A 26,809-nucleotide genomic window follows, 5' to 3' on the forward strand; every position below is an offset into this window, starting at 1 on the left:
TAATTAATAATTATCTTTGATAATTATTAATTATTGCTAATAACCAAACCCATTCCTAAACGTAGCGCACTACATTTACTGGGGCCCCATATGAGGTTTTAATGAGTTAGATTCAATTAATTAATTTAAATATTAATTAATAACTAAAGAAATAATTATTAATTATTTCTGATAGTAACACTGATCTAAACAACCAGTAAAGCCCTACAAAGTCTACGGTAACTCAGATTACCGCTCTGTACAATTGTGGTGAGAAGAATAGCATCTCAGAATGCTATTCTGAGATGCGGGTTGGCGCTGCTTTGGTGGCACGAGGGGGACCTACAAAATATTAGGCAGGTGGTTTTAATGTTGTGGCTGATTGGTGTATATTTGTGCTGCTATCAGTGGGCAGGACTGCTTCACGTTATTTACAAGTAAGACATGAGGAAGAAACTGTTATTAAGGGGTTTTATTTCGCTTAATGCCTAGCGGACTTTAAAAATTGCATACTGTACCATTAATAAACAATTCAACTGATGTGCAGTCACATGTGAGCATGAACATGAGATGAATTACCATTCTTTTGTAAAGTAATCAGTTCACTGGATTATCCAAAATAGGCATTAATGCATTAAAATATAGGCTATTTTTGTTTTGAATTTCCAGCAAAAATGAATTATATTGTGACATATACAGTGATGTACATATGGATACTGTACCATGACATAAAATTACTCATACCATGATAATAAGAATTTAGTTATACCGCCCATCCCTATTATGTCCTAATCCTGTTTCATTTGGGTTCCTCATTTAAATCATTGCCCGATAACTAAAATCCATCATAATGATATTCCATTTAGAGTAACTCACGGTCTGCAGCTGCAATCTCAGCTGGCTGTTGGTGACTTTGAGTGATCTAGCAATGGACTGTAGGTAGTAGATCAGCATACTGAAAGAGAACGTGAGAAACTGAACTAAAATAAAGGATTTGAACGTTTGCCTGATCGAATTATTTTCTCTGTGATAATTAAGGCCAGTGTATATGTAGAAGTGTAGCACTTACAACAGTAGAAGCAATGCAGGCAACACCACCACAGGACTGGTGACGTAATTCATCACTTTACTGAACCACAGCGGGAAGTCATTGGCAATGGTCTCGGAGATGATGTCGTAAATTTTCTCCTGACCACTTCAGAGCGGTGGAGGAGATGTAAAGAAAAGCAGACAGCCATTTTTGCACAGCACTTTGGAATAATAAATTCTGATTGTTCAATCAGATTCTGTGGTCAAATATTTTGCCTAGTTATCATCAAACTGTATAATCGATCATTGTCCCAGGAAACCAGTTTCCAACATAGCTGTGCTTATTTCATGGCTCCTGTATCACTCTGCGGTCTCTTTCTTCTAATGTAAATCAATATTTAATGTCCTTGTATTTATTTATTGTTTGTAGATAGCCATCAAATAATTCATCAAATAAGTGGAACTATCTAGAGTCAGCCAAAATTTTTTTAAAGTAAACACCTTCAAAACTATATAAGACCACTCCTCTTCGTGTAATGCAACTGACTGTACATTATCACTTAATTTTGTATTATGTTATTTTTATTGCACAAGATATGATTACAGGTTGTTTTATGGGTTGGCCTTCATTAATTTGTGGCCTTCTGAATCTTTCTTAATGGAATCTTTAATTTATTTCCACGCGACAAGGGAAATTGTTTTTGTATTTTTTTTTCGAGACTTTCACGTGATGTCACCATAGAACGGCACCTTGAATAGAATGCTGCCATGTAGGGGAGTGATACATACTGTGGAAGTAGTGTATGCTTGAAGGGTAATTTAAGCCAAATACTGAAGATTTTGTCACAAATTACTCACCCCAATGGCATGCTTCTCTTGTGTCTCATGACACACTAAGTTTGAATGTGCACATGCATGAATTAGATTTAAGAGTACAGTGAAGGGCAAGATTTTCTGCAATTAACAACTCAATTTGATTAAGTTTACATTTTTGGTCTCTTCCTCACACAAGGCTAATGTATGGCTTCAGAAGACTTAAAAATAGTCATATGGAATACATTTTATGGTGCTTTTTTGTTCTTTTTGGAGCTTGGCAGCCACTGGGCATCATTCACTTTCTTTATATGGAAAACAAGTAATTTGGACATTCTGCCTAACATTTCCTTCAGATTGATCTCGGAGTGAAATCGGAAACAGTAGGTTGACTTTTCTTTAGCAAAAATTAATCTATGCTTACTGAAATTTGAAACACTGCCCCCAGTGGCCAGTGTTGTTGGGTGTATGGGCACATGTGAGCTCTATTTTCTAGGTGTAATGTCCACGGAGGGGTGCCAAAAGCGAGTAGTGAAGCGAGCTGTTTTCAGCTATACAGGCTGTAATACAGTGAAGAGGAATGCATATTTTATAAACTGTACCTGCTCCCTCCCTCCCCCCAACTCAAACCTAAACCTAACCATCAGTGGAGTAACAATTTAATGTTAGAGGGGAAAATGCAACCTCCGAGTTGTAATGTGATTATGCAAACACAATTACCCTCTAGTTTCAACGCAGGATCCAAATCTGGGTCTCCCACACTGCTGACGCAACACTCTTGCTGACACGCCACAAGGGAAGGTTAACACATTGGAGCCGATGCAAAAATGTCTGATAGGAGATGGCTCTTGTCATTGAGTCGGCAAAATGTGGCTGATCTAAGGTGCTGGAACACTCAGAAACAACATGCCAACTTCCTATGTGATAGGATTCCTATGTTTTTTCCTTATGTGTTCAACGGAAGAAATAAAACCATATGGTTTTGAAGTAATATAAAGGTGAGTAAATTATGACAAAAGTTTCAATTTTGGGTGAACTATACCTCTAAATAGTTTCGATTTAAAGAGGCAGCCATTCATATATGTTGAGGACAATTTTATTTACCTGAAAGGTCCACAGTACCGAGATGGCCTGTATCTCACGATGGCAAAAATGGTTGGTAGCATACACAGAAACAGCATGAAGAGAAGCATCGCCAGATAGAAATTATTTGATCTGGGAAATAAAATTAAATAAAATTAAAACAGTCCCAGTACAAGACTGAGCCTATCAAATATTTAAGTGGACTTTTACATTGTGTAACAAGATGTAACTACATTGATTTGGCTTTTCCATATTATCTGATGATACGTTATCAACTTCCAGCAGTGGGATGATTTATTTTTATTGTATGAAATACTGCAGTGTTGTTGAAGATGAAAAATGTGTAGACTGCATAGTAATGCTTCACCTCACATCTGCAAGTGACTGATAAAGCCCAAGTAGGGGAACAATAAAGCTGCAATTAAATACATCTGAAAGAGAGACTGACCAGTGCAGTTGCTTGTCACATTGAAGCATTCATTGTTATCTCAGTACTCAACACACTGGAAAATGAAAGGGATTTAAATTCAGTGAAGTAGAGAGTCTCTGATCCGCACACTGAATGCTCACTGATTTTAAATTAATCTCACAGCTCATATAAAATAAAATTGTATTTCACATCACAGTCCTTGTCAGAGGAATTTATACAACCATTTAGATCTTCATGAATGTGGTTCTTCAGCAAAGGATACATGTTGTAATGGGCTGGAAAGATTTCCAAACTAGGGGCCTCTTGTAACTGACAGAAACATTGAAATTACAGTTCTTTTTGTTGCATTTTACTGAAAATACACCGTAAGGTTCTAATGTAATGTCAGCAATTAAAATGTTTTTGAGATGTATTATTTGTGTACGTACAACACTAGAGAAGTGTCCGTTACGGTGATAGGCTATGCATGAAACTGAAGGTTTCAGCTGTCAGTTTCTGTGGGTCAAACACCAGCATGTTTGACTTTTCTTCATTTCAATTCAATTTCAAATGAATTGAAATGAAATGCACTACTTTTCAACCTGCTTAATTGGCCCCAGCACCTATTATGAAACTAACATTTTGTCCTCATGCTTCAGTTATATTGCAAGTAAGGTCAGCTACTCTTTTGGACTAAATTGCCATAGTCTGAGGTCACCTTTTCAGAGTCAAATCAAAACACCAAACCACTTCTGTAACAGCACAGCACTGGTCTGAGATCAGTGGTAAATGACTAACCTCTAATGACCTCATTTTGCCTCACTGACCTCGAGGCTCTGAAGACCTGCTGATGGGGAACATTACAGGTCAGCACGGCCCAGCTCCGCAGGTACATCAAACCAATGAGCTTTAGGACATTAAAGGCGGGCAGGCATGGCGAAAAGAACGCTCCCATCCTACAGGGATAAAGAAAAGACACAGTGAAAGATTGATTTCTCATCTTAATGGAGTTCAGCTTGTGCCCCTAGCTTCAGACAAGTCATTATTGTGGGATTATAAAGCTGGAGAGCAATGGAGCATTGAGTTCTAATGTAAAGAGCACCAGGGGAATAGGACAGTTTATTGCAGATATAGATAGGTGAGGTAAAATACAGTATAGCCTAATGATATACAGTGAAAAATAATATTTTATATTATGATTTGTGTTTTACAGATTAACAGCAGTCACAGTAATGTAAAAATAATCATTATGATACAATTTCTTCTCATAATGATTATCATTATCTTATACAAAGTATTGGTAAATGTATAAATTACAACTTACCATATCATTCCCTGGTTGTATATCAGATGAAGAACATTTTCAGCTATTTTAAATTCACCATATTCAGGCTGGAAAGGGAATATACTGATTAATATATGAACGTTATAGCTGCAGTTTTTAGCCATATGCTACAAACAGAAAAATCTGAACTAAAAAATACAAACAAGTGATAATAAGTTTTACTTCTAGTAACATGAGGCCTTTTAGCTCATCGCTAGGCATCTTCACACATTTTTGTTACATATTTTGTGCTGATTGTCTGGGAAATCTGTAGAATTCTGTCCATTGTATATGTATTACTGCAAACATTGTTTGTTTTTGGGTCAATAACGTGATGCAAATTTTTTTTTGTCCAGATCTATTAAATGATTCAAAATACATTAAAAAAAAAGAAAATGCAATTCACACAAACAATTACTTGAAAACACTTTTTTTTTTAATATATTTTCAATATCTGAGTTTAAAGTCATTTTGATGTATTTGATATATATATATATATATATATATATATATATATATATATTATTTTTTTTTTTTTTATTTTTTTTAAGAGACAGTAAAAAAAAAATGTCAAAGTCTTATCAAAAGCTGCAATTCTTGAAAAAAAAAATTTTTTTTGGCATGAGTAGTACAGAATAATCTTTTATTATTATATATTTAAAAAAAAAAAAAACTGTGAAACAGTCGTGTTTAAAATACAATTAATATTTAAAAATACTTTTGTCCACCAGATCAAAGTCATGTGGTATAACCAAAATGTTGGTAGCCATTGTGTTGTTTATGTTGACAAAACCCCTTTAGACCTCCAAGACTGAGCATGAAGTTGAAAAAAAAAAAAAAATGATACTTCGACATTTTAATGAAAATGTGAAAACTGTTTGTTCTAGTCATGTGGTGTAACCCGGAAAAAACTCTGATATTTTTTCTCAAAAATTAATTATATATATATATATATATATATATATATATATATAAATTACCTTGAAAAATATGTTTGAAAACTTTTTTTTTATTAATGTTTAAGCTGCTTATACTATCATATATTCAAGTTCAAAGAAAAGTATTTTAATATTTTTTACTTGATGGTTACACCACATGACATTTTTAAATTCATTATTATTATTATTATTTATTTGTATTTATTTATTTATTTATTTATTTTTTGAGGAAAATGTTATAAAAGGTTTATAAAATATTTATGAAACCAAATTGGACACAAAGATTACATTTCTAAAAACATGACACAAGAGTTTTAAACTAGATTTTTAAAAGATTTCTTACTTTTAACATCTCTGACAAACTTATTTGTTAATTATTTACAAACAGAGGTAGGTGTCTAAATTATTTACATGTCACGGATGCTGTTGAAAAAGGTTAACTTGTTTTAAACCTGGACATTCCTTTAAATAGTACAGTTGATAAAATATGCATTACTCTTCACTGTATTACATAATTTTCAACTCGCTTTTGGCACCCCTCCATGTACATTTGGCTGTGGAGCTTACGTTCAAAAACACTTCCCACTTCCAACATATGGGGCAGTGGTACGAATTTTGGTAAGGCAGACTGAGTTTCACTGAGAACGTTTGACCTACTGTAGCCAAATTCACTGTGAGATCAGTCTGGTAGAACTTAATGAACATTGAATTCTATGGGAATTTGCTGTGTTTTCTGCAAATTCTGTGGAAACAGATTCCATGCAGGCTTATATGTCAAAAAGTAGCTTAAAAAATCTCTGAAAGTGTCATTTGGACCAAAAGTAGCACACTTACAAACTTGCTCTCCAAGTCCCAGCAGCAACAGTCACTCAAGTATCGAACCACCAATCCCCGGATGAAATCAATAAGCAGGATACTTGCCACCGTAAAGATCATATCAATGATGGAGAGCTTTAACATCTCCTGTGAATTACATAAACAAAATAAATGAGTCGTATTTAGTTACCTTGTGCCCCTATGCAAACCATCAGTATCTCCAAGCAGGCCATTAATTCAGATCTTAGAGCTCATGCACACCACATCTTACCCTGATAGCAATTTCATTAGATAAATGCTGGACTGCATATTTAAATCTATGTATCCAATCCATACTCCACTGCTCCATGAAAATCATTTCTGTCAAACAGCCATTTTCATTTTACTTTTTACAATAATATCTTTGATAAATACATAACTATGTAGCCTGCAATAGCAACTGGAAAAATAGAGGTCCATCAGCTAACATAAAGATTATGTTGTACTATAGTTGTTAAAAGTTGGTAAGCATGTTTGTTCGTTTAAATTTTGTTATTTCTGTATAATATATCAGTATAGTATGACAATAGTCATTTCAGAGGCAGAGCAGGTTATTGGTAATTTTGGTAAAAGATTAGGAAGACAACATTTTCTTGGGGACGCAATAACGTGCACCAGTGAATTGTGCACAATAAGGAAATGCATCACGAAAGTAAGTAGGGTAAATTTAGTTTTCATGTTGACTTTGAGAACAAGCAGAAGCCTCAGTCAACAGGTAGTGTCAGTGGGCAGTGGACTAAACAAAGGTACAAGCAGTAAGCAGTAATCTTACACCTTTTTTACCAATTGTCACGAAGAGGAGTGTGTCCCCGGTTCTTCCCTTATCTCCCTTCCGCTGATTAGGCAACACAGCGCCGGGCATGCATGTGACGAGGAGGAGGGCGTGGCCGGGCCTTGAGGATGCATGCCCAGCGCTGAGTTGCCTAATCAGTGGGAGGGAGATAAGGGAAGAGCCGGGGATGCCCTCCTCCTCGTCACACCAATGTTTTCAGTAAATTAGTTAGGACTACTGGGTGATTGTCACTCGTAATGTACATAAGCAAAACTTATAGGGCACCCCAACAATTTTCCTAAGCCCCTGTTGACAATGCAAAAAGTATTAAAGATGGCAACCTAAAAATCAAGCTAATAGGGTTTGTTCATATCCTCCAACCAGGCTCATGTGCCAGGAAAGTAGGAGCAGAAAGCAGTGATGAGTACCTGACCGACATATGTTTCCCAGCAGGGGTCTTGCTGTGATCTGGTATTGTACTCATAGAGGACTGTCTGGTTTAGCAGAGCTTGCATTCTCATTGGCTGCCCAGAGGATATGTGGCTCTTGATAGTGGTCATGCTGTTGTTTAGGTCCAGAAGAGTCATGGTCAGAGTGCTGTTCTGTCGCTCTGTGATATCTGGGACGATGGTGGATAGGTTGTCCTCAGTGGGTTGAGAGATCGTTGCTAGGTATGATGTTGAATCTGTTAGGTTTCCTGGACCAACAGGAATCTAGAGTGTTTTTTGCAAATTATGAATGAGAATTATTAAAAACATGCAATATGTTTTGGAAAGTTTCAGTATTTGTCTACTTAAAGAGTGGCGAATGTCTAAGCAGTGTTTTTATTGTTTCAATTAGGTTTTTAGTTGTGTTTCCTAAACGACAAGACTATGTTCATGCATTAAACCCTGAATGGTGCAAGCTGATAGCCTTTTTGAACTTAGCTGTTAGCTAATCAGCTCGCTCTCATGTGATACAGTATGTCAAGTCAATCGGCTTACATAGTGTAAGCTGATAGGTCTGTTAACATGTAATTGGGTAGCCAATCAACTTGCAAAGTTTAAATTGGCTCAGTTTGCAAGTAAGCCGGTTTCACTGCAGTGCGCTGCAAGAGTTTTCACTGAAACCATCCTCCTCCCCAGCTCCACGGGTTTAGATCTGCTACATGGGGATTGTATTTATGTCTAATTGTGCTGCAGCATGTCTTGTGTTATTCTAATTGTGCTCAGTATATCTGTGTATGTTCTAGCATTAGCAAGTCTCCATACTTTCTCAGCAGCAGCAGCAGCGTTGCAGATGTAGTCTGCCAAGACCAATATCCAATCAATATGTCATACTCACATTAACATGCTAAATCTTTCCTAGAGTTGTCATGACTGAAATAAGATTAAATGGAGAGCAAATAGGGAGTTTTACTTAAGTCTCCTGTTTCTCAGATTTTTCTTCTGAGGAAAAGACCACAGTAATCTCCTCTAGAGTTTCAGAATAGATCAGCAATGTCTCAAACTGCTCAGATTTGCCAAGATACAAAGATTTGCAATCAAAAGTAAGAGATTTCAATATGAACTCCAACATTTATCTTAGCTGTGCTATCCACATTCATTTGTAGCTTTACAGTGTTACTGTATGTTTACAATTGTCTCATGTGTATTTCATTTGTATTTCTCCTAAGGAATTTTAGACTAAGAATTCCTAACATCTGAGACTAAGTTGATAACTATAGAAACATTACTCTAACAGGACTCCATAAAGTCATAATCTGTAATCAGAATCAGAATGAGCTTTATTGCCAAGTGTGCTCACGTACACAAGTAAATTTTTTTGGTGATAGGAGAAACAAGCAAGCAAGTGCACAAAGAACATTACAATTAGACACAGAATATAAAACAACATAAGAGTATATATAGACATACATCATTCTATGTTATATGTCCTATTTTGTTGTATGTACATGTGCAAGTGGTAATACTGTATATGTGGTAGGGGTATATACAGTTATTGAATTAAATATAAGTGAATTTACATATGTACATTACATATTTATACATTATTGCACTATGGGAGTCCTGAAGGCAGTTTAATTGTTCATGTGGTAAATGGCCTGAGGGTAAAAACATCCTGGTTACTTTCGTAAACCTCCGTTCCCTGATGGAGGGAACGAGACGTTGTGTCGATGTAGTGACACTAGGGATCGCCCTTGGGAGCCTCACACACCTCTGATCTTTGAGAAAAGGCCAATGGGAATTGGCGAGTGGAATTTGCATGCCACTACCCTGGACATACGGGTATAAAAGGAGCTGGCTCGCAACCACTCATTCAGGTTTTGTGCTGAGGAGCTGAGACAAGGTCCCGGCCATTTCAGCGGGTAGTTCAGTGTTGTGGCAAGAGGGACACAATGTCTCATTCCCTCCATCAGGGTATGGAGATTACGAAAGTAACCAGGACATTCCCTATCTGTCACTCACTTGACGTTGTGTTGATGTAGTGACACTAGGGGTCCCTATACAAAACGGCACAATAAGCTGAACTGTGTTACGTGGACTGGCGGTGCAAGACGGGCAGACCGCTGTGTGCCTCGTAGCCAGCGCACCAGGCTGTCACGTAACCTCCCCAATGCTCCTACGAGCGTCGAACGGTCCCCTGCAACTCGGGGACAAGTCGATTGCCCAAAAAATGGGGACAGGCTAGCCAAGCCATGGCCTTTTCTCCTCTTTTTTCTCCCCAAAAAAGAGTGGAAATCGTTTACCGACTGGGGGCCATGAGTGTCCATGTCGGGGGGGGTGTCACTCCCAAGGGGAAGACACTGTGGAGACGACACCCCACCCGGGGGAAGGGGGTGTATTTGAGTGGAAATATGTCACATGGTCTTACCAAGTTTTGTCGGAAGTATGTCATGTGGAGAAGTCCCGTGGTAGGTCCTACCCGAGGGGGAAGGAGCTCTACAGACACGGTGACCAGGGGCAGAGGAACCTCTGCCCAAGGAAGACACAGTTTACCAACAGGGAAACCATTTTGCAGAAGATACATCACACAGTGTTACCTACGGGGAACCAGCACATGTGGAGCACCTACCCCAGTACAGGGCCTAGTTAGCACACGTACTGGGCCAGCAACGAGTTTCTCCGCAAACCCGCCTGCCACAGGGCTAAGGAGGAATGTCATCCAGGGTCCACAACTTTGTGAACACGAATGGGGGTCAAAGCGCATGTCTTCACCTTCGGGGAGGGTAAAGGCGCTATGCACAAGCAGTACACCTGGCCAGCAGTCCCGAAACTTACCTGCTCGTACCTGACAACACACGGGACGAGACTGGCTCAACCCGGAGATTGTAAAACCTCGCAAAGGTGTTGGGTGTTGCCCAGCCCGCTGCTCTGCAGATGTCTGCTAAAGAGGCGCCATTGGTCAGGGCCCAGGAGGCCGCCACAGTCCTAGTAGAGTGGGCTCGTAGCCCCAAGGGGGGCGGCATGTCCTGGGCATGATATGCCATCGCGATGGCGTTAATGACCCAGTGGACGATCCTCTGTTCGGAGACAGCACTCCCCTTCCGCTGTCTGCCAAAGCAGACAAAGAGCTGCTCGGAGCTTCTAAAGCTCTGCGTCAGATCTAAATAGATGCGTAAAGCACGCATCAGACACAGCAACGCCAAGGCTGGGTCTGCCTCCTCCTGGGGCAGTGCTTGCAGGTTCACCACCTGATCCCTAAACGGGGTCGTGGGAATCTTGGGCACATAGCCCAGTCGGGGTCTCAGGATCACGTGAGAGTAGCCCAAACCGAAACCTAGGCACGTTTCGCTGACAGAGAATGCCTGCAAGTCCCCTACTCTCTTGATGGAAGTGAGTGCAGTCAGGAGGACAGTCTTCAAAGAGTGTGCCTTTAGCTCAACTGACTCCAGGGGCTCGAATGGAGCTCCCCATAGGCCCCAAAGGACCACAGAGAGGTCCCATGAGGGGATGAGGCACAATCCGGGGGGATTCAACCTCCTAGCGCCTCTCAGGAACCTGATAATCAAGTCATGCTTCCCCAAATACTTACCGTCTACTGCATCGTGATGTGCCGCTATAGCGGCTACATACACCTTCAAGGTGGAGAGGGACAGCTGCCCCTCTAGCCTCTCCTGCAGGAAGGAAGCACCAATCAGACTGCGCATCTCTGGGGACCTTCGCGTCGGGAAGAACACCATTTAGCGAACAGATGTCACTTCAAGGCATACAGGTGTCTCGTAGAGGGAGCCCTGGCCTGAGTGATTGTGTCTACCACTGCAGGTAGTAGGCACTTAGGTCTTCCGTGTCCCTCAAAGGGCCAGACATGGAGGTTCCAGAGGTCTGGTTGCAGGTGCCAGATGGTGCCCCGTCCCTCAGAAAGAAGGTTTTTCCTCAGGGGAATTCGCCAGGGAGAGGCTATCGCGAGGAGCGTGAGGTCCGAGAACCAAGTCTGGGTGGGCCAGTAGGGTGATGCTATGATGACCTGCTCCTTGTCCTCCCTGACCTTGCACAACGTCTGTGCAAGTAGGCTCACTGAGGGGGAACGCATACTTGCGCAGCATGTAAGACCGTGATCGTGGCCATCAGAAGCGGAGAGGTAACGACTGCAACCAGGAAATACACACAAACGGAAAGGCATTTTTAAAAAGATGCTCTCCGTTAATGCCACTCTTTTAGAAGGGAAAATATACTCTTTCAGTAGGAAGAATATACTCTTTTAGCTGCTGAAGCACCCAGGGACATTCTCTGCACTCCACCGGTACAAGAGGGGGAGAAGCCGCTGTAATGCACCGTAAATCCAACAGCTTTTCGAGGTGAATGGAACGGCAGAGGATTTAGCTCGCTGAACACAACTGCTCGGCTCCAAAGAGAAAATCTGAATGAGTGGTTGCGAACCAGCTCCTTTTATACCCGTATGTCCGGGGGAGTGGCATGCAAATACCACTTGCCAATTCCCATTGGCCTTTTCTCAAAGATCAGAGGTGTTTGGGGCTCCCAAGGGCGACCCCTAGTGTCACTACATCAACACATTGTCGAGTGAGTGACAGATAGGGAACTGTTCTTGTGCCTGGTTGTCCTGGTGCTGAGTGCTCTGTAGCGCCGGCCAGCTCTAATGTAGAGCTATTAAGGGGAACATCTGAGCAAAACATTTTCACTTAGGTTTAAAATTCTTGATGTTTTAAATCTTAATATGAGATTATATATACTGGTGGGATAACAATTTGGGGAATAAATTTAATGGAATAAGAAGAGAATTGTCACTTACAGCAGAGCTCATACTATCGACCTTGTCCAGGAGGGCAATAATCAAACTGTAGAGGTTTCCAAGGTACAACACCAGTACTCTAAATACACAAATGAACAAAAAGAGGCACATTTGTCTCAAAAAAAAAAAATAAAAAAAAAAGCAAATAGACAAACAGCAGTAACTTAAAACAGTTATTTTCTGACCTAGCAAGCTGGAAGCGGAGACTTGTCCTGGGGTGGTACATCTCCAACTGGGCCACTAGCTCAAAAGCTGAAGGAGCGATCATCGTGATGAGCGACACCACCACACTCACCTAAAGAGGTAACCCAATGCATAATATGGATAAACACAATTAAAGAAAAAATTTTTTGCGATGTACTGATGTTCAAGACAAAGTATACATAAGATAAAAATAAAAATACTATAACCAAACCTCGTTCTTCTCCCAGAGTGTTAGCTCTGGTTTCTCTTGCTCCAGTTTCTGAGAACGATCCACCACAAAGTAGATTATGTAAATGCTGCCAGCCAGAGACAGCAGGACCAGAATGTTGGCCAAAATTCGCAAACTGATCAGTACGGCTCTATTGGGACAGAAGCCGAAATGTATGACATTATGGTTAGATAAACCTGATTTTGTACAGTAGTATTTTTAATAGTAGTTTTTATTTAGGAGTATCCTTTATCCTTTAAACAAGTGTCATTGCTATTATATATCTACTGAACCTCTTGTGGGTTTTTTGGGTATTCAATTAACATCAATACCAATGAAACAACAATATTGTAAAATATTATAAGCTGCTTTACTTTTAGACTAATGTGAATGTGGCGAGCAGAGAGGGGTCAAGCATCAAGGATGCAAGCCCGGCGCTGAGTTGCCTAATCAGCGGGAGGGAGATAAAGGAAAAACCAGAGAGAGAGAGAGAGAGAGAGAGAGAGAGAGAGAGAGAGAGACGCACATGGCCGCTCTGTGTGTGTGTTATGTTTCAGTTCCTTTGTACCATTAAAGTTTATGCTGAAGTCAATCCTGGAAAGGGTTGGCCACAGCCCAGAAGAACACCGGCAGCGCTTCTGATCCTTGATGCTGAGCGAGGTCAGCCACCCGTTTGCCTTTGCACAGCAGCTGCGTGACGCATGCCAGCAGTGGGTGCTGGCTAAGGAGGACAGCGACGCCAACGATGTCATTAACTTGGTGGTACTGGAGCAGTTTGTCTCCCAGCTGCCGAAGGGGATGGCCGAGTGTGTTCAGTGCCACTGGCCAGTTGGCGGAAGACTATCGGGCCGGTGCACCCCTGCCCTTTCCCCCCCTGTTGTCTCATCTATGGCTCTCTCACCCCCCCCCCCCCCCCTTCTTTCCATCCTGTTCCGTTTTGGCTCCCAGGTCATGGGGGTTCCCTGCTCCAACAAACCCTGTCTCTCCCCTCTCTTCACCCCAGGTGAGGGAACCCACCACCACAGGTGTGGTCAGGAAGCTTGGGCTGGTCTGCTGGTGTTGCGGGGAGCTGGGTCATGGTCGAGATCAATGCCCGGCAATAGAGGTGGGCCTTGATCCGGGTCCCCGACACTCCACGGACTGATCTGATTGAGCAGGGACATACCATATACCGGTGAGTGTTAAGGGGGGTACATACCAAGCCTTTGTGTATTCAGGTTGTAATCAAACCTCCATTCATCAATGCTTGGTTCAAAATGAGGCATTATATGCAAATAATCGGGTGAGGGTGAGGTGTGTGCACGGGGATATTCATGATTATCCTGTAGTGACTGTCACGATAATGTCACACATTTGCAAGATGGGCAAGGAGGAGGCGGGAACTGGCTGAGCAGTCAACGTAAACTTTAATGGTACAAAGGAACTGAAACATAACATCACACACACACACAGAGCGGCCGTTTGTGTGTCTCTCTCTCTCTTTCTCTCCCTGGCATCCCCGGCTCTTCCTTTATCTCTCTCCCACTGATTAGGCAACTCAGCGCCATTTGTGCATCCTCATGGCCTGGCCATGCCCTCCTCCTTGTCACATAGACGTATATATTTAGAACATATTGGCGAGTCTCATGAAACCTGTCAAGAACATGTTCAGGTCATATATCACCTCACTATAATAATAAATAAATAAATAAATTATATTTTTCTTAAAGCAAATTAAGCCTATTTGACATTATTTTTGAGAAATTATTTTCCCACAACATGTTAATCTGCTTTAATGTGTGAGCAGGTCTGATGCCAATATAGGCACAGTCATCCGCCATTAGTAGAAGGCAGTTTGTATAATATACAGCAGGTTGTTTTCCATTTAGCATGTTCTGCTGCAATTGCATTGGATGGGATATATAAATCAGAGCACTCTGAGCCAGCATTACAGGTGGTGTGACAGCCCCAGAAAGAGAGGAACACATCGCTGTAATTCACTTATTGATACTGTGCATTTATTCCCTCAAAAGCCTGCAATGGCCTCGGTTTTGTTAAACATGCACTTCTGAGAAAGTGAGGGAAGAGCTCATAAAAAACGACTGTGTCAGCACTTTTGGGTTATGTTGATGTGTTAATGGGAGACAAATAAAGAGGAACTTGCAGGCTGGTGTCTTTCTTCTTCTCTTGCTCTTCAACAATGGCCTCCTTAAAAACACACACAAAAAAGAGAAACAATTAACATTCAAATTCCCAAAACACTTTTTGGGATACAAATAGGTAATACAGTTATTGTTACTACAATAAAACTACCAAGAAATGGCCCCAAAACTAGTGTTCAACTGACATTTGGTTTTTTAGCAGCCGATATATCTCTAGAGAGCAGGTTAGCCACTATTCTTATTCTGAGCGAAAGTACAAATGGCAGTGTTTTATTTGAATGACACTGATGAGACTCAAATTGCACGTTTTCCTTGGGGAAATTAGCACTAATAGTAGAACATAAGCTTCCCTTGTAGGCAATGTCATACTGAATTAAAACTGGACGATCGTTGGGAATTGAGTCAGGGATAGGTGGTTTAATATGGGATGTAGGATGTTGCAGATGCTCACTCTGATGCTGTTGACGATGGCTGCCCCTTTACTCTCAGCTGCCTCTGGGTTCCCAATGAGGTAGTCCCATGCACAGAAGACACGCCAGCAGAAGGTGTAATTCTCATCAGAAGCGCCAGCTAAACTCATGCGGGAGTTTTTAGCCATTCTAATAAAAAAAGAATATATAAAGCTCAATTAACGATGCATGCTAGAGAAAACAACAAATGCTGGAAGGAGCTCTGTCAAGTGCATGTGGATCAAAATAAGAAATTGAAAGAGCAAGAATGATTATAAAGATAACACTGGGAAGTAATTAAAGGAATAGTTCACCCATTAATGAAATCTGTCATTTTTTACTCACCCTTATATTCCAAACCCATTTATTTTTATTTTTATTTTTATTTTTCAAACAAAAAAAGGATAATTTTTGAAAATTTGTTTAAAGCTGCATAAATATTCTTCATAAGCTCTCTTTTTGTATAATAGCATATGGATTTTGAACTTCATGAGGGTGAGCAAATAATAGGTCTACTAGCTGGACCAGCACCAAACCAGCATAAGCCACCCTAAAAAAAATAAAATAAAATCGAACGGTCTAAGCAGTTCTTTTCAGCAGACAAATCAGTGATTTCAAGAAAAGTATATTTGTTGTATATGTGATTACTTTCTTAACAAAGTGATGAAACTGTAGGCAAAAACAGCCATCCCAACCAGAAAATAGGCCAAGGGTAGTCTGTATCCAGCGCTGCCGATTTTACGCACATTGCCGTAGTAGCCATAAAACAACACAGAGTATTGTAGATAACCCTGAAAAACAGACATAAAAACAAAACTCGTCTACAAAGTGGCAGATTGGATATCAAAAATAAATTAGTGATATATCCCTAAGTGGCAAAATAGCATAGTTACACATATCATAATTGCATAATTTTGGCAAAAGCAATATAAAAAGAGAGATAATAGCCTTGCCCCTAGCGACCAGATGGTGTCCAAGTCCTGCGCGGAAGCAAGGTGCTCCTTAGGAATGGTTTTGCTGCGGGTAGTACCAAATGGAGCGCCGGCCAGGAGCTGATTGGACAACACAGATTGGAGAGAGAGTGAGAATGATACAGGCAACACATTATACCTGAACACAGAAATTGCTTTGTGTCTCTGCATCAGGGAGTGAAATAAATCTAACCATATTTACAGATAAAATACCTTTCTAAGAAATAAATGGCCTTACTAAGAAATGGTTTTAATGAAAGATGCTGTCTGTAAACTAATGATGCTGGGAAAAACCACATACAGTGATGTGTGCATACCTCTACATTAAACTTTTGTAAAAGGAGCATAATGCTATGTATAATCATTAGATAATGTACATTCAAATAGTTAGAAATGTCATGAAGCTTTGATTCAGCTATTTCTAATTAGATTCAGATTTGAATATAGAGTATACTAACTACTTTTGAGAAAAAATGCAGTGCAAACTAACCTCAGGCAACACAATAAATGCTCCAGTCAAAAGAGTGAGGACAATATTGATGCCAAACAGCCATCGCAGAAATATGAAATAAGAGGCAACTCCTGAACCAAAGTGACCTTCAAAAACAACATATGCATTTAATACAGTAAGATGAATAAAACATAAACCTAACAGATTTACCATATTATGTTATTATATGTATGCTATAACTTTGTATTTGTAATATTTCATTAAAATGTAATAACTTGCCACTCCATTTTAGTATGTAATGCCCACTTTTCACAATCCAATGATTTCCCAAAGTATCAAATCCCACCTTACATGTTATCTCATTAAATTTCCTGTTAATAATTGGAAATGCATCATTACGGAATTAAAATATGCTGTGAACAGCACTGTATGTCTACTTTATTTACATTTGTAAACAAACAAGCATTCATGTTTCCTTTAACCTATCAACATGAAATGTACATTTTTCTTTTTTCTTTCTTTTTTTTTTTTTTTTTTACATAGCAATAAATAATAGTATGTTGTGTTACTAACTTTCAATCTTTTTAATCCTCATTTCCCATGGAATGAACAGAACAACAATGTTGTAGAGGATTCTTGAAATCTTCTTCAGCAACTGTAAATGTAACAAAATGTGTGATCACATGAGAACAAAACCATCATTCTAAAGACAACAACTGAAGCTAACATTTTCACCTAGGCAAAAATCTGATTAGGACATTTTTGCAGCTAGAAGAACTCACAATTAAATGAACGAATAAATAAAAGATTCAATCCAAGGAGTTTTCAAGAATCTGTAAGACCTGTGCATTTATAAGATGATAGCGAGAAAATAGAAATGCATACATTTGTTAAATCAATATGCATGGGTATCTGATTTTAATCTTCCATGAAAGCCATAATCAGAATTAATAATTCATTAAATCCACTTGCAAAAAAGTCAATTAATTTTTATGGAGCTTGGGCAGCCTTGGGCGAATGCCATTGGACATTTTAATTAAAGCAGGCTATAACAACAGGCCATAAATTTGAGTGCAGCGTCTGTGAGCAGATGAGGAGTGCCACTGAGGCAGAGAGATGCAGAACCTGAAGATCTCATAAACAGTGCTGACCGAAAAATTAAAGAGAAAAGGAGAGAAGCTAAACTATATATACTGAATAAAAAACAAAACAAATGTAACATCAGAGATTGCCTCAGTAGATAGATAACAGACCTCCTTAAATTAAAATTCTTAAAGGTGGTTGAAAGAAGTTTGTCTCGGGAGGATTCATATTTAAATGCTAAATTTGAATGATATTGAAAATAACTAGATTTTTCATTTCTAGGTGGTTGCAAAGGTGTTCTGGGTGGTTGCTTATTGGCCCAAGTCAAAAGAGACCCCCCTCAAGTCTCAGTGGAAATCTGGTCCTTTGATATGGTTTGGGTGCCTCCTTCAGTGTGAGTCTATGAGATTTGTTCCAACTATTTTATCATTTAGCAGGCGAAAACTGTAACTCCAATTACTTACATATCTCTTCAACAAGTGGAATGATTTGAAATTAAATTAATTTATAGCACAAATTATGCAGGGCAAGTTACAACATTGAAAAAAATTATTTTCCTAAAGTACTGTATGTGCTTGCCTAAACAAACACAGTGAATAATGCTCCAAGCTACATGCATGCACAACGTGTTTGGTGAGAGCTGCAAAGTAAAAACATTTTGTCTGAGGCTGAAAAGGTGAACTTATATAACAAAAAGTACCCAATAAAAGTTAATTGATATAAGGTTGCATAAAACTTACATCTGCCCCAGCTGCCTGGTAACCACGCGTCCTGGTCAGTCTGCCTTCATACTGCAGAACAATCTCTCTGGCCTGCCTAAAACACACACACACACACACAAAAACTGTGAGCTTTAGCAATTCGGATAATTCACACCATTTATTATTTATTTATTTTGAATTTACAGCAGAGGTAGGAGATAATAAAGCCATTAACAGGATGCTTTTCTGTTCTGTGAACCTTATCTCAGAGTCGGACCTGCCTAATAAGCGACATATGCCGCTGCATAGGGCCCCCGCTTCCACCAGGGACCCCCTTACCACTGGTTCAGTATAGCCATATAATTATTTTCAATAAGTGAAAATAGCACTGGGCACACAGACTTGCTATTTTCATGCCAATAGTCTGATAGAACCTATCAAAACTATTAAAAATATTGCATACGCTTTGAAGACATGGAGAGATAAGTATGTAAATTTGACCTCTCTCAGCCTAAGATGTGATGTGGTGACATTAGTAAGACAGTTGGTTAGTTGTGTGGGTGATCTGAGTTTGAGACCACCTTTTGCCAATATCAATATTTTCCTCTTATCGATCTATGTTAGCAAAGACATACAGTACACACCATCGGAAAGTCACTTATTTTAAATAAAAATTAACACAAAAGGTCTAAATAAAGTGTCTAAGGGGACTGTGATATCACTGAAAATAAACGGTGCATTTTCGTCGTGATCGCTAAAGGTTAGGCAGTGCAGAGAAGGGGGTGGACGGGCACACACACGGTATGAAATGTGTGGGTGATGGAATTTTCTAGTGGCCTGGCATCTCATGGGCCAGCAGAACGAGAGTCTGACACTGACACTGACACATCAGGTGTGTTTCTTCCCACTGCCAGCAATATAGTTAAGTTCCATCACAATAGCCTACTTATTAGATGAAATACTGTTTTATTATACACCAGGGTGCAAATACCTTATGCCACTATTCAAAGCAAGTATTCTGTACCATACCTTATTTTGGTAATTGAATTATTTTTATTCATTTGCACAGAATTTCATTAAATATATTTATTAATTTGTGCATGTGATGTGTGCTTGGTTAGTTTTAAAAAATTTGTTCTTTCTTTTTTGTAATTCTGAAGTAATTATAGCCTACTTCTTCTGATAAACTACAGTTGATAGTTTTGCATTTTTTTGTTTTTGTTTTGTTTTTTGGATTTTCTCCCCAATTTGGCATGCCCAATTCCCAATGCACTCTAGGCCCTCGTGGTGGCGTAGTGACTAGCCTCAATCTGGGTGGCAGAAAACGAATCTCAGTTGCCTCCGCGTCTGAGACTGTCAATCCGCACATCTTATCACGTGGCTTGTTGAGCGTGTTACCGCGGAGACCTAGTGTCAAACGGCCATTTGGGGACAAGTCGACTACCCAAAAGATAGAGACAGGCTAACCCAGTCGTGGCCTCTTTTCCCCTTCTTTTTTTCCACTCCCTAAAAAAGAAGGGGGATTATTTGACTGGGCCGCCAGGTCTAGTCGGGGGGTGTCCCTCCCAAGGGGAGGACACTGTGGAGACCACACCTCGCCCAAAGAGAGGGGGGGATATTTAAGTGGAACAATACGTCACATGGTCTTGACAACCAAGTAGAGAGTCACAAGGTAGATCCTACCCAATGGGGGAGGAGTTACTACAAACATGGAGACTGGGGCAGAGGGGCTCTGCCCAAGGAAGATGCAGTTTGCCAACAGGGAAACGAATTAGCGGAAGATATACATCACATGGGGTTTGCCTTACAGGGAACCGCCACATGCGGAGCACCTACCCCAGAACAGGGCTCTTAGTTAGCACGTGTACTGGGCCGGCAGCGAGTATCTCTGAAAACTCGACTGCCACAGGGCTCGGAGGAAGTCAAACAGTGAACATAGTTTGTGAACACTACTGGGAATTAATGGCGCACGTCTTCAGCTCAAAAGAGGTGGAAGGCGCTATATGCAAGCGATACACCTGGCTGGCTATCCCGGGCTTATCTGCTTGTATTGCGTGCCATTACCTGGGATGAAACCGGTTCCACCTGGAGGTTGTAGAACCTTGCAAAGGTGTTGGGTGTTGCCCAGCCCGCTGCTCTGCAAATGTCTGTTAGAGAGGCACTGCTGGCCAGGGCCCAGGAGGCCGCTACACCCCTGGTATAATGGGCTCGTAGCCCTACCGGGGGCGGCATGTCCTGGGCGTGATATGCCATAGCTATGGCGTCAATGAGCCAGTGGGCGATTCTCTGCTTGGAGACAGCGCTTCCTTTCCGCTGTGCACCAAAGCAGACAAAGAGCTGCTCAGAGATTCTAAAGCCCTGCGTGTGATCCAAATAGATGCGTAAAGCGCACACCGGACACAGCAACGATAGGGCTAGGTCTGCCTCCTCCTGGGGCAGCGCTCGCAGGTTCACCACCTGATCCCTAAAAGGGATCGTGGGAATCTTGGCCACATAGCCCGGTCGGGGTCTCAGGATCACGTGAGAGTAGCCCGGACCAAACTCCAGGCACGCTTCGCTGACAGAGAACGCTTGCAAGGGCTGTAAAACCCCTTCTTCATCTCGGCCAGAGGAACAGGTTCTGTCGCACCCTTCCGTAGGAGGGTAGTGATCTCTGCACGCAAGGTAGCAGCGTTTTCGTCCTCCACCAAGGTGAAGTGGATACCGCTGAACCTGGGCGGGTGCCTGGCAAACTGAATCACGTAGCCGAGTCGGACGGTCCGGACCAGCCATCGTGACGGATTGGAAAGCGCAAGCCACGCATCCAAGTTCCGCGGAAGGGGGACCAAGGGGACAACTTCGTCGGATGTACCGGCAGGTGGGGCCTCGCGGCGGGACGGAGCTTGAGGTGCCACGCCATGTCGTGGGCGTGCTGAGTCTAGGGACATTGAAGCACTTACCTGGCTCCTTGTGACCACCCCCGGAACAGCCTGGGACGGGGGAGGAAGAGGCCTATCCTCGTAACCCGAGGAGACTGTCACATCGGGGGCGGCTGTGTGCTACAGCTAGGCACTCAGGGGCGGGAAGACCACTGCTGGAGTGCCAATCCTGCAAGGAAAAACCCGTGGACGGTAGTCGTGATGATGACTGTGCACACTGGGTATGTGACCCAGGGGAGAAGGAAACCGCTTTTTTGCTGAACTGTTGGGTACTGCAGCCATTTGGGCATGTGGCGAAATAAAACAAAAAATTCTCCACCCGGTCCTCCACCGGGGGATGGAGTGGTCTTCTTACCAGCTACAGGTGAGTGGGTTTCTTCGACCCTGGGTCGCCCGTTTCAGGCGTGCTTTGATGACCTCCATGGGTTCTTAGCGGCCGACTGTGAGACAGGTGACGTCTGCTTCCTTCCAGGCCAAAGGGGCGGGCTGTGGCAGAGCTGGTGCAGTCACCGCAGGGGGATGCCCTTGGCGACAAGCAGACGGGGTATGGGATCTTGAGCTGCGCCGGGGCAGGATATGCCAGATAGCCACCGTCTGCTGCTTCACCGCTGAAAACTGCTGGGCAAAGTCCTCGACGGGGTCATCGAATAGGCTAGTCTGGGAAATGGGGGCAGCAAGGAACCGTGTCTTGTTGGCCTCACCCATCTCGACCAGTTTGAGCCAAAGGTGGCGCTCCTGGACCACTAATGTGGCCATTATCCACCCGAGAGACCGCGCCGTGACCTTCGTCGCTTGGAGAGCGAGGTCGGTTGCCGAGCACAGTTCCTGCATCAGATCTGGGGCAGAACTACCCTTATGCAGTTCTTTTAGCGCCTTGGCTTGGTGGACCTGCAGGAGAGCCATGGCATGTAGGGCAGAGGCGGCTTGTCCAGCAGCGCTGTAGGCTTTAGCCGTCAGGGATGACGTGAACCTACAGGGCTTGGACGGGAGCTTTGGGCGTCCGCGCCAGGTGGCGGCGCTCTGCGGGCATAGATGAACTGCGAGCGCCTTTTCCACCAAGGGAATTGCCCCTGGCTGCCCCGCCATTGAGGGTAGTGAGGGCAGGGAACTGAGGAATCGGGGCCGGGCAGTAAAAGGTGCCCCCCACGGTTTCGTCAGCTCCTCGTGCACTTCCGGGAAGAAAGGCAATGGAGTGGGGTATGGGTTCTTTGAGCGGCGCCGCGAGTCCAGGAACCAATCATCGAGCCGCGAGGGTTCAGGGGAGAGTGGAGGGTTCCACTCTAACCCAACGCTCACGGCCACCGGGGAAAGCATGTCCATCATCTCTGCATCAGCCTGTGACTGGGCAATCATCCCCAAGGGGGGGAGCCCAGCTGAGGCTTCTGCGTCTGACTGGACAAGCCCGCTCTCCGATGCTGCGCTTGAGAGCTCATCATCTTCGCGGGCTCCGAACAAGAGGCCAGACTTGCCGTGAGACGAGCCGGCGGACTCATCCAGAAGTCCGACTGGGGCAGACGAGCGTGCTGAGGAATGGGAGGTCTGCGGGGGGATACCAGGCAGAGGCGATCCCATTTGGGTCCCCAAATCGCCCCCAGTGCTAGCCGCGCTGGCCTCTAAACCGTAGGTAGAAGGACCGAGGCGGGGAGCCGCTGGGGTGGCTTGCTTTCGTAAGAAACGTTGCCATGGTCATGTTCTCGCAGTGAGAACATGAACCATCCATGAAAGCTGCCTCCGTGTGGGTCACGCCCAGACATGAAAGACAGCGATCATGACCATCTGAAGTTGAGAGATAACGACCGCAACCAGGAATAACACACAATCGGAAAGGCATCTTTAAAAAGACACGTCTTTAAAAAGACATTCCGTGTGTGCCGATCTTTTAGAGAAATACACTCTTTTATAGAAATAAACTCTTTCAGAAAATATACTCTCTTTTTTCTGCCGAAGCGCCCAGGGGCGTTCTCTGCAGTGCACCAGTGCAGAGGAGGGAGAAGCCACTGAAATGCGCCGTCAGATCCAGCAGAGGTGAATGAACAGTAGTAATTCAGCTCAATGAGCATGACCATTCGGCTCCGAAGAGAAAATCTGAATGAGTGGTTGCATACCAGCTCCTTTTATACCCGTATGTCCGGGGGAGTGGCATGCAAATACCACTTGCCAATTTTCATTGGCCTTTTATCAAAGACCAGAGGTGTCTTGGGCTCCCAAGTGTGACCCCTAGTGTCACTACATCGACACAACGTTGAGTGAGTGACAGATAGGGAACAGGCACTTCCCATGTTTCTATAAAAATAAACAACATAAACAAAGGCAACAAAATAAGGCTTTTGGCATCATTTATATAAATGAATAAAATTAATTGACAAGATAATAGGGAAAGCAAACAAAAAGCAAAATACAGGGTTATTATTATTATTATTATTATTATTATTATTATTATTTTTATCTTTTTGGCATATGCAATCATGGGCGCTCACCCAAAGATTAGAAGACTCATAAAATGTAGCATTCATCTCTTCCATGCACCATCAGGCATAAACCTGCCAGTTATTGTAACTAATCTCATAGATAAATGTGATAATAAAAGCATTTGTTGGATCGTCATCATCTTTGGAGATTAGGGTCAACGCAAACATTAAGAAACCTTGATATAAAATAATACTGAAAGCTTATGTGCTTTTCTCTCATGATTAAGCATTCCAACAAGTATGAATACAACATGTAATATGTAAGTCAGACATTAATTGTAGTGTAAGTGCAGCATTTATTCAGTGCGTTGCCATGTGCATGAATAGTCAATGTTTGTTTACACATTAAAATAACCACACCTGCTCTTCGTGTAACCCTAATCATTTTGTGCATCCTTGACCCGAAGCTGCAGCAAACGGTAACACAGTAAAATGAGAAAGTCCTGGTCAGGCTAATTAAACAATTACTCAGCCAATTTAGTTTGTTCTCCAGGCATTGTGTTGTAAATATGGTGCCTGCTTTCAAGCACTGAAAGTTAATTGTTATTTACCTTGCGGGTTTAATGTGTGGATGTTTTCTTACACCATTATCATCAGTTTCAAAATTTTTGAATTTTGTTTTATGTAGGCTAATGGCCATAATGGAATAAAATTGCCAATTAAGGAAAAAAAATAATGCTCAGTTCTTTTAATTCTTCTTACTTACACAATGAATCTTTCTCACAAACATCCCACACTTTGTAGCGTCATGAAATAGCTGCAATCCCAATTGCTTTGTAAAACTGGCTTAAACTCAAGAAAACCTTTACAGTGCATAACATGTCAAAGAGGCCTTATAAATTATATTATCTGCATATATTACACACACACAGACACACATACACACACTCATACACACACATACATTACATATTTACAGTATATATACAGTATATATATATTTATGTGTGTGTGTGTGTGTGTGTGTGTGTGTGTGTGTGTGTTTTCCTGAACACCCCATAGTACAAAACTAAAAAAACTAAAAGAAGAAACACAACTATTCCCATAAAATATAATGAAACGTGATGGGTCACGCGGAGACTTCTGGGAATGGCAGATGTTTTTTCTCCTTAATTTAACAATAGTTTACCTTAAAGACTATTCTCTACTATTCCAATGTTAAACATAAAATACATTTTTACCATTAATTATATGGTAAAATCACACATTTTAGATCTAAAAATACTTTTTCTTATACAATATTATACCGTAAAATTACATGTATATTCTTGTTAAATATATTATAATTTTTTACTGTATATGTTAAGGTAAACATTTTTTTTACTGTAGCATTTTTACATTCTTTTACCATTCAAATTACAGATATTTTATACAGTGTATATATGTTATAAAAAGTATTTATCCTTTATCCTTATTAATTATATATGCCATTCACACTGGCCCACTAAAGAACAATTTAACTCCCTTCTTAATAATTTCAGAAATTGCTTTGAATTATACTTGGTGGTGTCTTACTTAAGCACTTTTAGCTTGCGTCTTATTGGCCAAGGTTTGGTTCGAATGTTGGCAATTATTTCCTTCTGTAGCTGAATGTTCTGGAACATCTCCTCTGGATCAGTACTGTCTACTCTCTCTCCATCCTTATCCTCGTCATCAGACAGTCTGAAACACAACCAAAGTGATCAATGATCGCTTTAATTTATTTTATAGTAACATAGTTGGCTTTTCATTTATGAAGTACTTCTCAAACCATCATGCAACTTCATACAAAATAAGAAAAGGCAAAATTCAAGAGGATGTATATATAAAAAAACAAATATTACTTGCAATCAACTATTACAGTATTCGTTGTTTCTAAATATATAAATACAGACACACTGTGGAAAATGGTGAAATGGATTTACAACCATTTAGCTGTATTTGATATTGTATCTATTTCAATTTACAAAAATGATTAATGATGACAAATGTGTTATTAGCTACATGGGTAATAATCCTACATAAGGCTTAATTATGAGGAGTAATGATTACTACATATGCAAAGCAACTTATCAACATACAGTACATAAAAAAAAATAAAATAAAAAAAAAATAAAACATTGCATCAGTATGTGATAATGATGTGCATATTTAAAATTCCTTAATGGAATCCTGACTTCAAATAACAAGAGCGCAGAAGAATTTATATAAAAAAAGTTTTTCCTAATCTTAATCAAGTATGAAAGATTATTTTACTTTAAACAGAATAACAGGGAAATAACATTCTTTCCACAGCCCAAATACCTGGATGCCCACTGGATGCTGCACAGCATAAATATTACAATAAAAAATGTAAATAATAAAAAATACAAAAACCCTCACCTAAGAGACTGAATACAATAGTCTGTTGGTGTCAGGTGTGAAATCAGTCAATGTAACTTAAGAGTAGTTAGTTCAAAAGGCTGAGTTCTATCAGGGTTGGTAAAAGAGCACACTCACCCATTATCCTCCTGGTATTGGGAATAAATCCTTCTTGAATTCTTCCTTATGCTTTTGTGTCGCTTAGAAGATATCAGAGGTCTGGTTATTGTTGCTGGTTCTGCCATTATACTCATATCCCAACTGTAAAACTTTCAGCAGAGTTTAATGAGCACATCTCATCTGTGGCAGTGTTGCTGAAGGGACACTGGGTGGACCAGGAATGAGGAGTGTTACCTTCCTGATTGGATGCTTTACTGGAGCGCTGCGCTAAGCCCCTCCGCCACAGGAGTTTAAGCCCACACAATCACTCCAATGACAGCTGAA

General features: G+C 41.2%; 1 protein-coding gene across 1 annotated transcript in view; it reads right to left on the reverse strand.

Moving 5' to 3' along the window:
* Positions 1 to 22,880, reverse strand: part of LOC127448071 (transmembrane channel-like protein 3) — a 28,590-nt gene extending 5,710 nt beyond the window's left edge. Inside the window, exons 1-18 of the mRNA XM_051710383.1 lie at positions 22,843 to 22,880; positions 18,679 to 18,754; positions 17,429 to 17,510; positions 16,895 to 17,001; positions 16,387 to 16,485; positions 16,082 to 16,224; positions 15,436 to 15,583; positions 14,987 to 15,030; positions 12,847 to 12,994; positions 12,617 to 12,726; positions 12,432 to 12,510; positions 7,631 to 7,915; positions 6,410 to 6,538; positions 4,638 to 4,705; positions 4,141 to 4,269; positions 2,926 to 3,036; positions 1,049 to 1,174; positions 856 to 934 (exon numbers count right to left, since the gene is read on the reverse strand). Of these exons, the coding sequence (XP_051566343.1) occupies positions 856 to 934; positions 1,049 to 1,174; positions 2,926 to 3,036; positions 4,141 to 4,269; positions 4,638 to 4,705; positions 6,410 to 6,538; positions 7,631 to 7,915; positions 12,432 to 12,510; positions 12,617 to 12,726; positions 12,847 to 12,994; positions 14,987 to 15,030; positions 15,436 to 15,583; positions 16,082 to 16,224; positions 16,387 to 16,485; positions 16,895 to 17,001; positions 17,429 to 17,510; positions 18,679 to 18,754; positions 22,843 to 22,880 (2,001 nt within the window). The remainder of the gene's footprint in view (positions 1 to 855; positions 935 to 1,048; positions 1,175 to 2,925; positions 3,037 to 4,140; positions 4,270 to 4,637; positions 4,706 to 6,409; positions 6,539 to 7,630; positions 7,916 to 12,431; positions 12,511 to 12,616; positions 12,727 to 12,846; positions 12,995 to 14,986; positions 15,031 to 15,435; positions 15,584 to 16,081; positions 16,225 to 16,386; positions 16,486 to 16,894; positions 17,002 to 17,428; positions 17,511 to 18,678; positions 18,755 to 22,842) is intronic.
* Positions 22,881 to 26,809: the final 3,929 nt, after the last annotated feature.

The sequence above is a fragment of the Myxocyprinus asiaticus genome, chromosome 1 (assembly GCF_019703515.2).
Source record: "Myxocyprinus asiaticus isolate MX2 ecotype Aquarium Trade chromosome 1, UBuf_Myxa_2, whole genome shotgun sequence".
NCBI lineage: Eukaryota > Metazoa > Chordata > Actinopteri > Cypriniformes > Catostomidae > Myxocyprinus > Myxocyprinus asiaticus.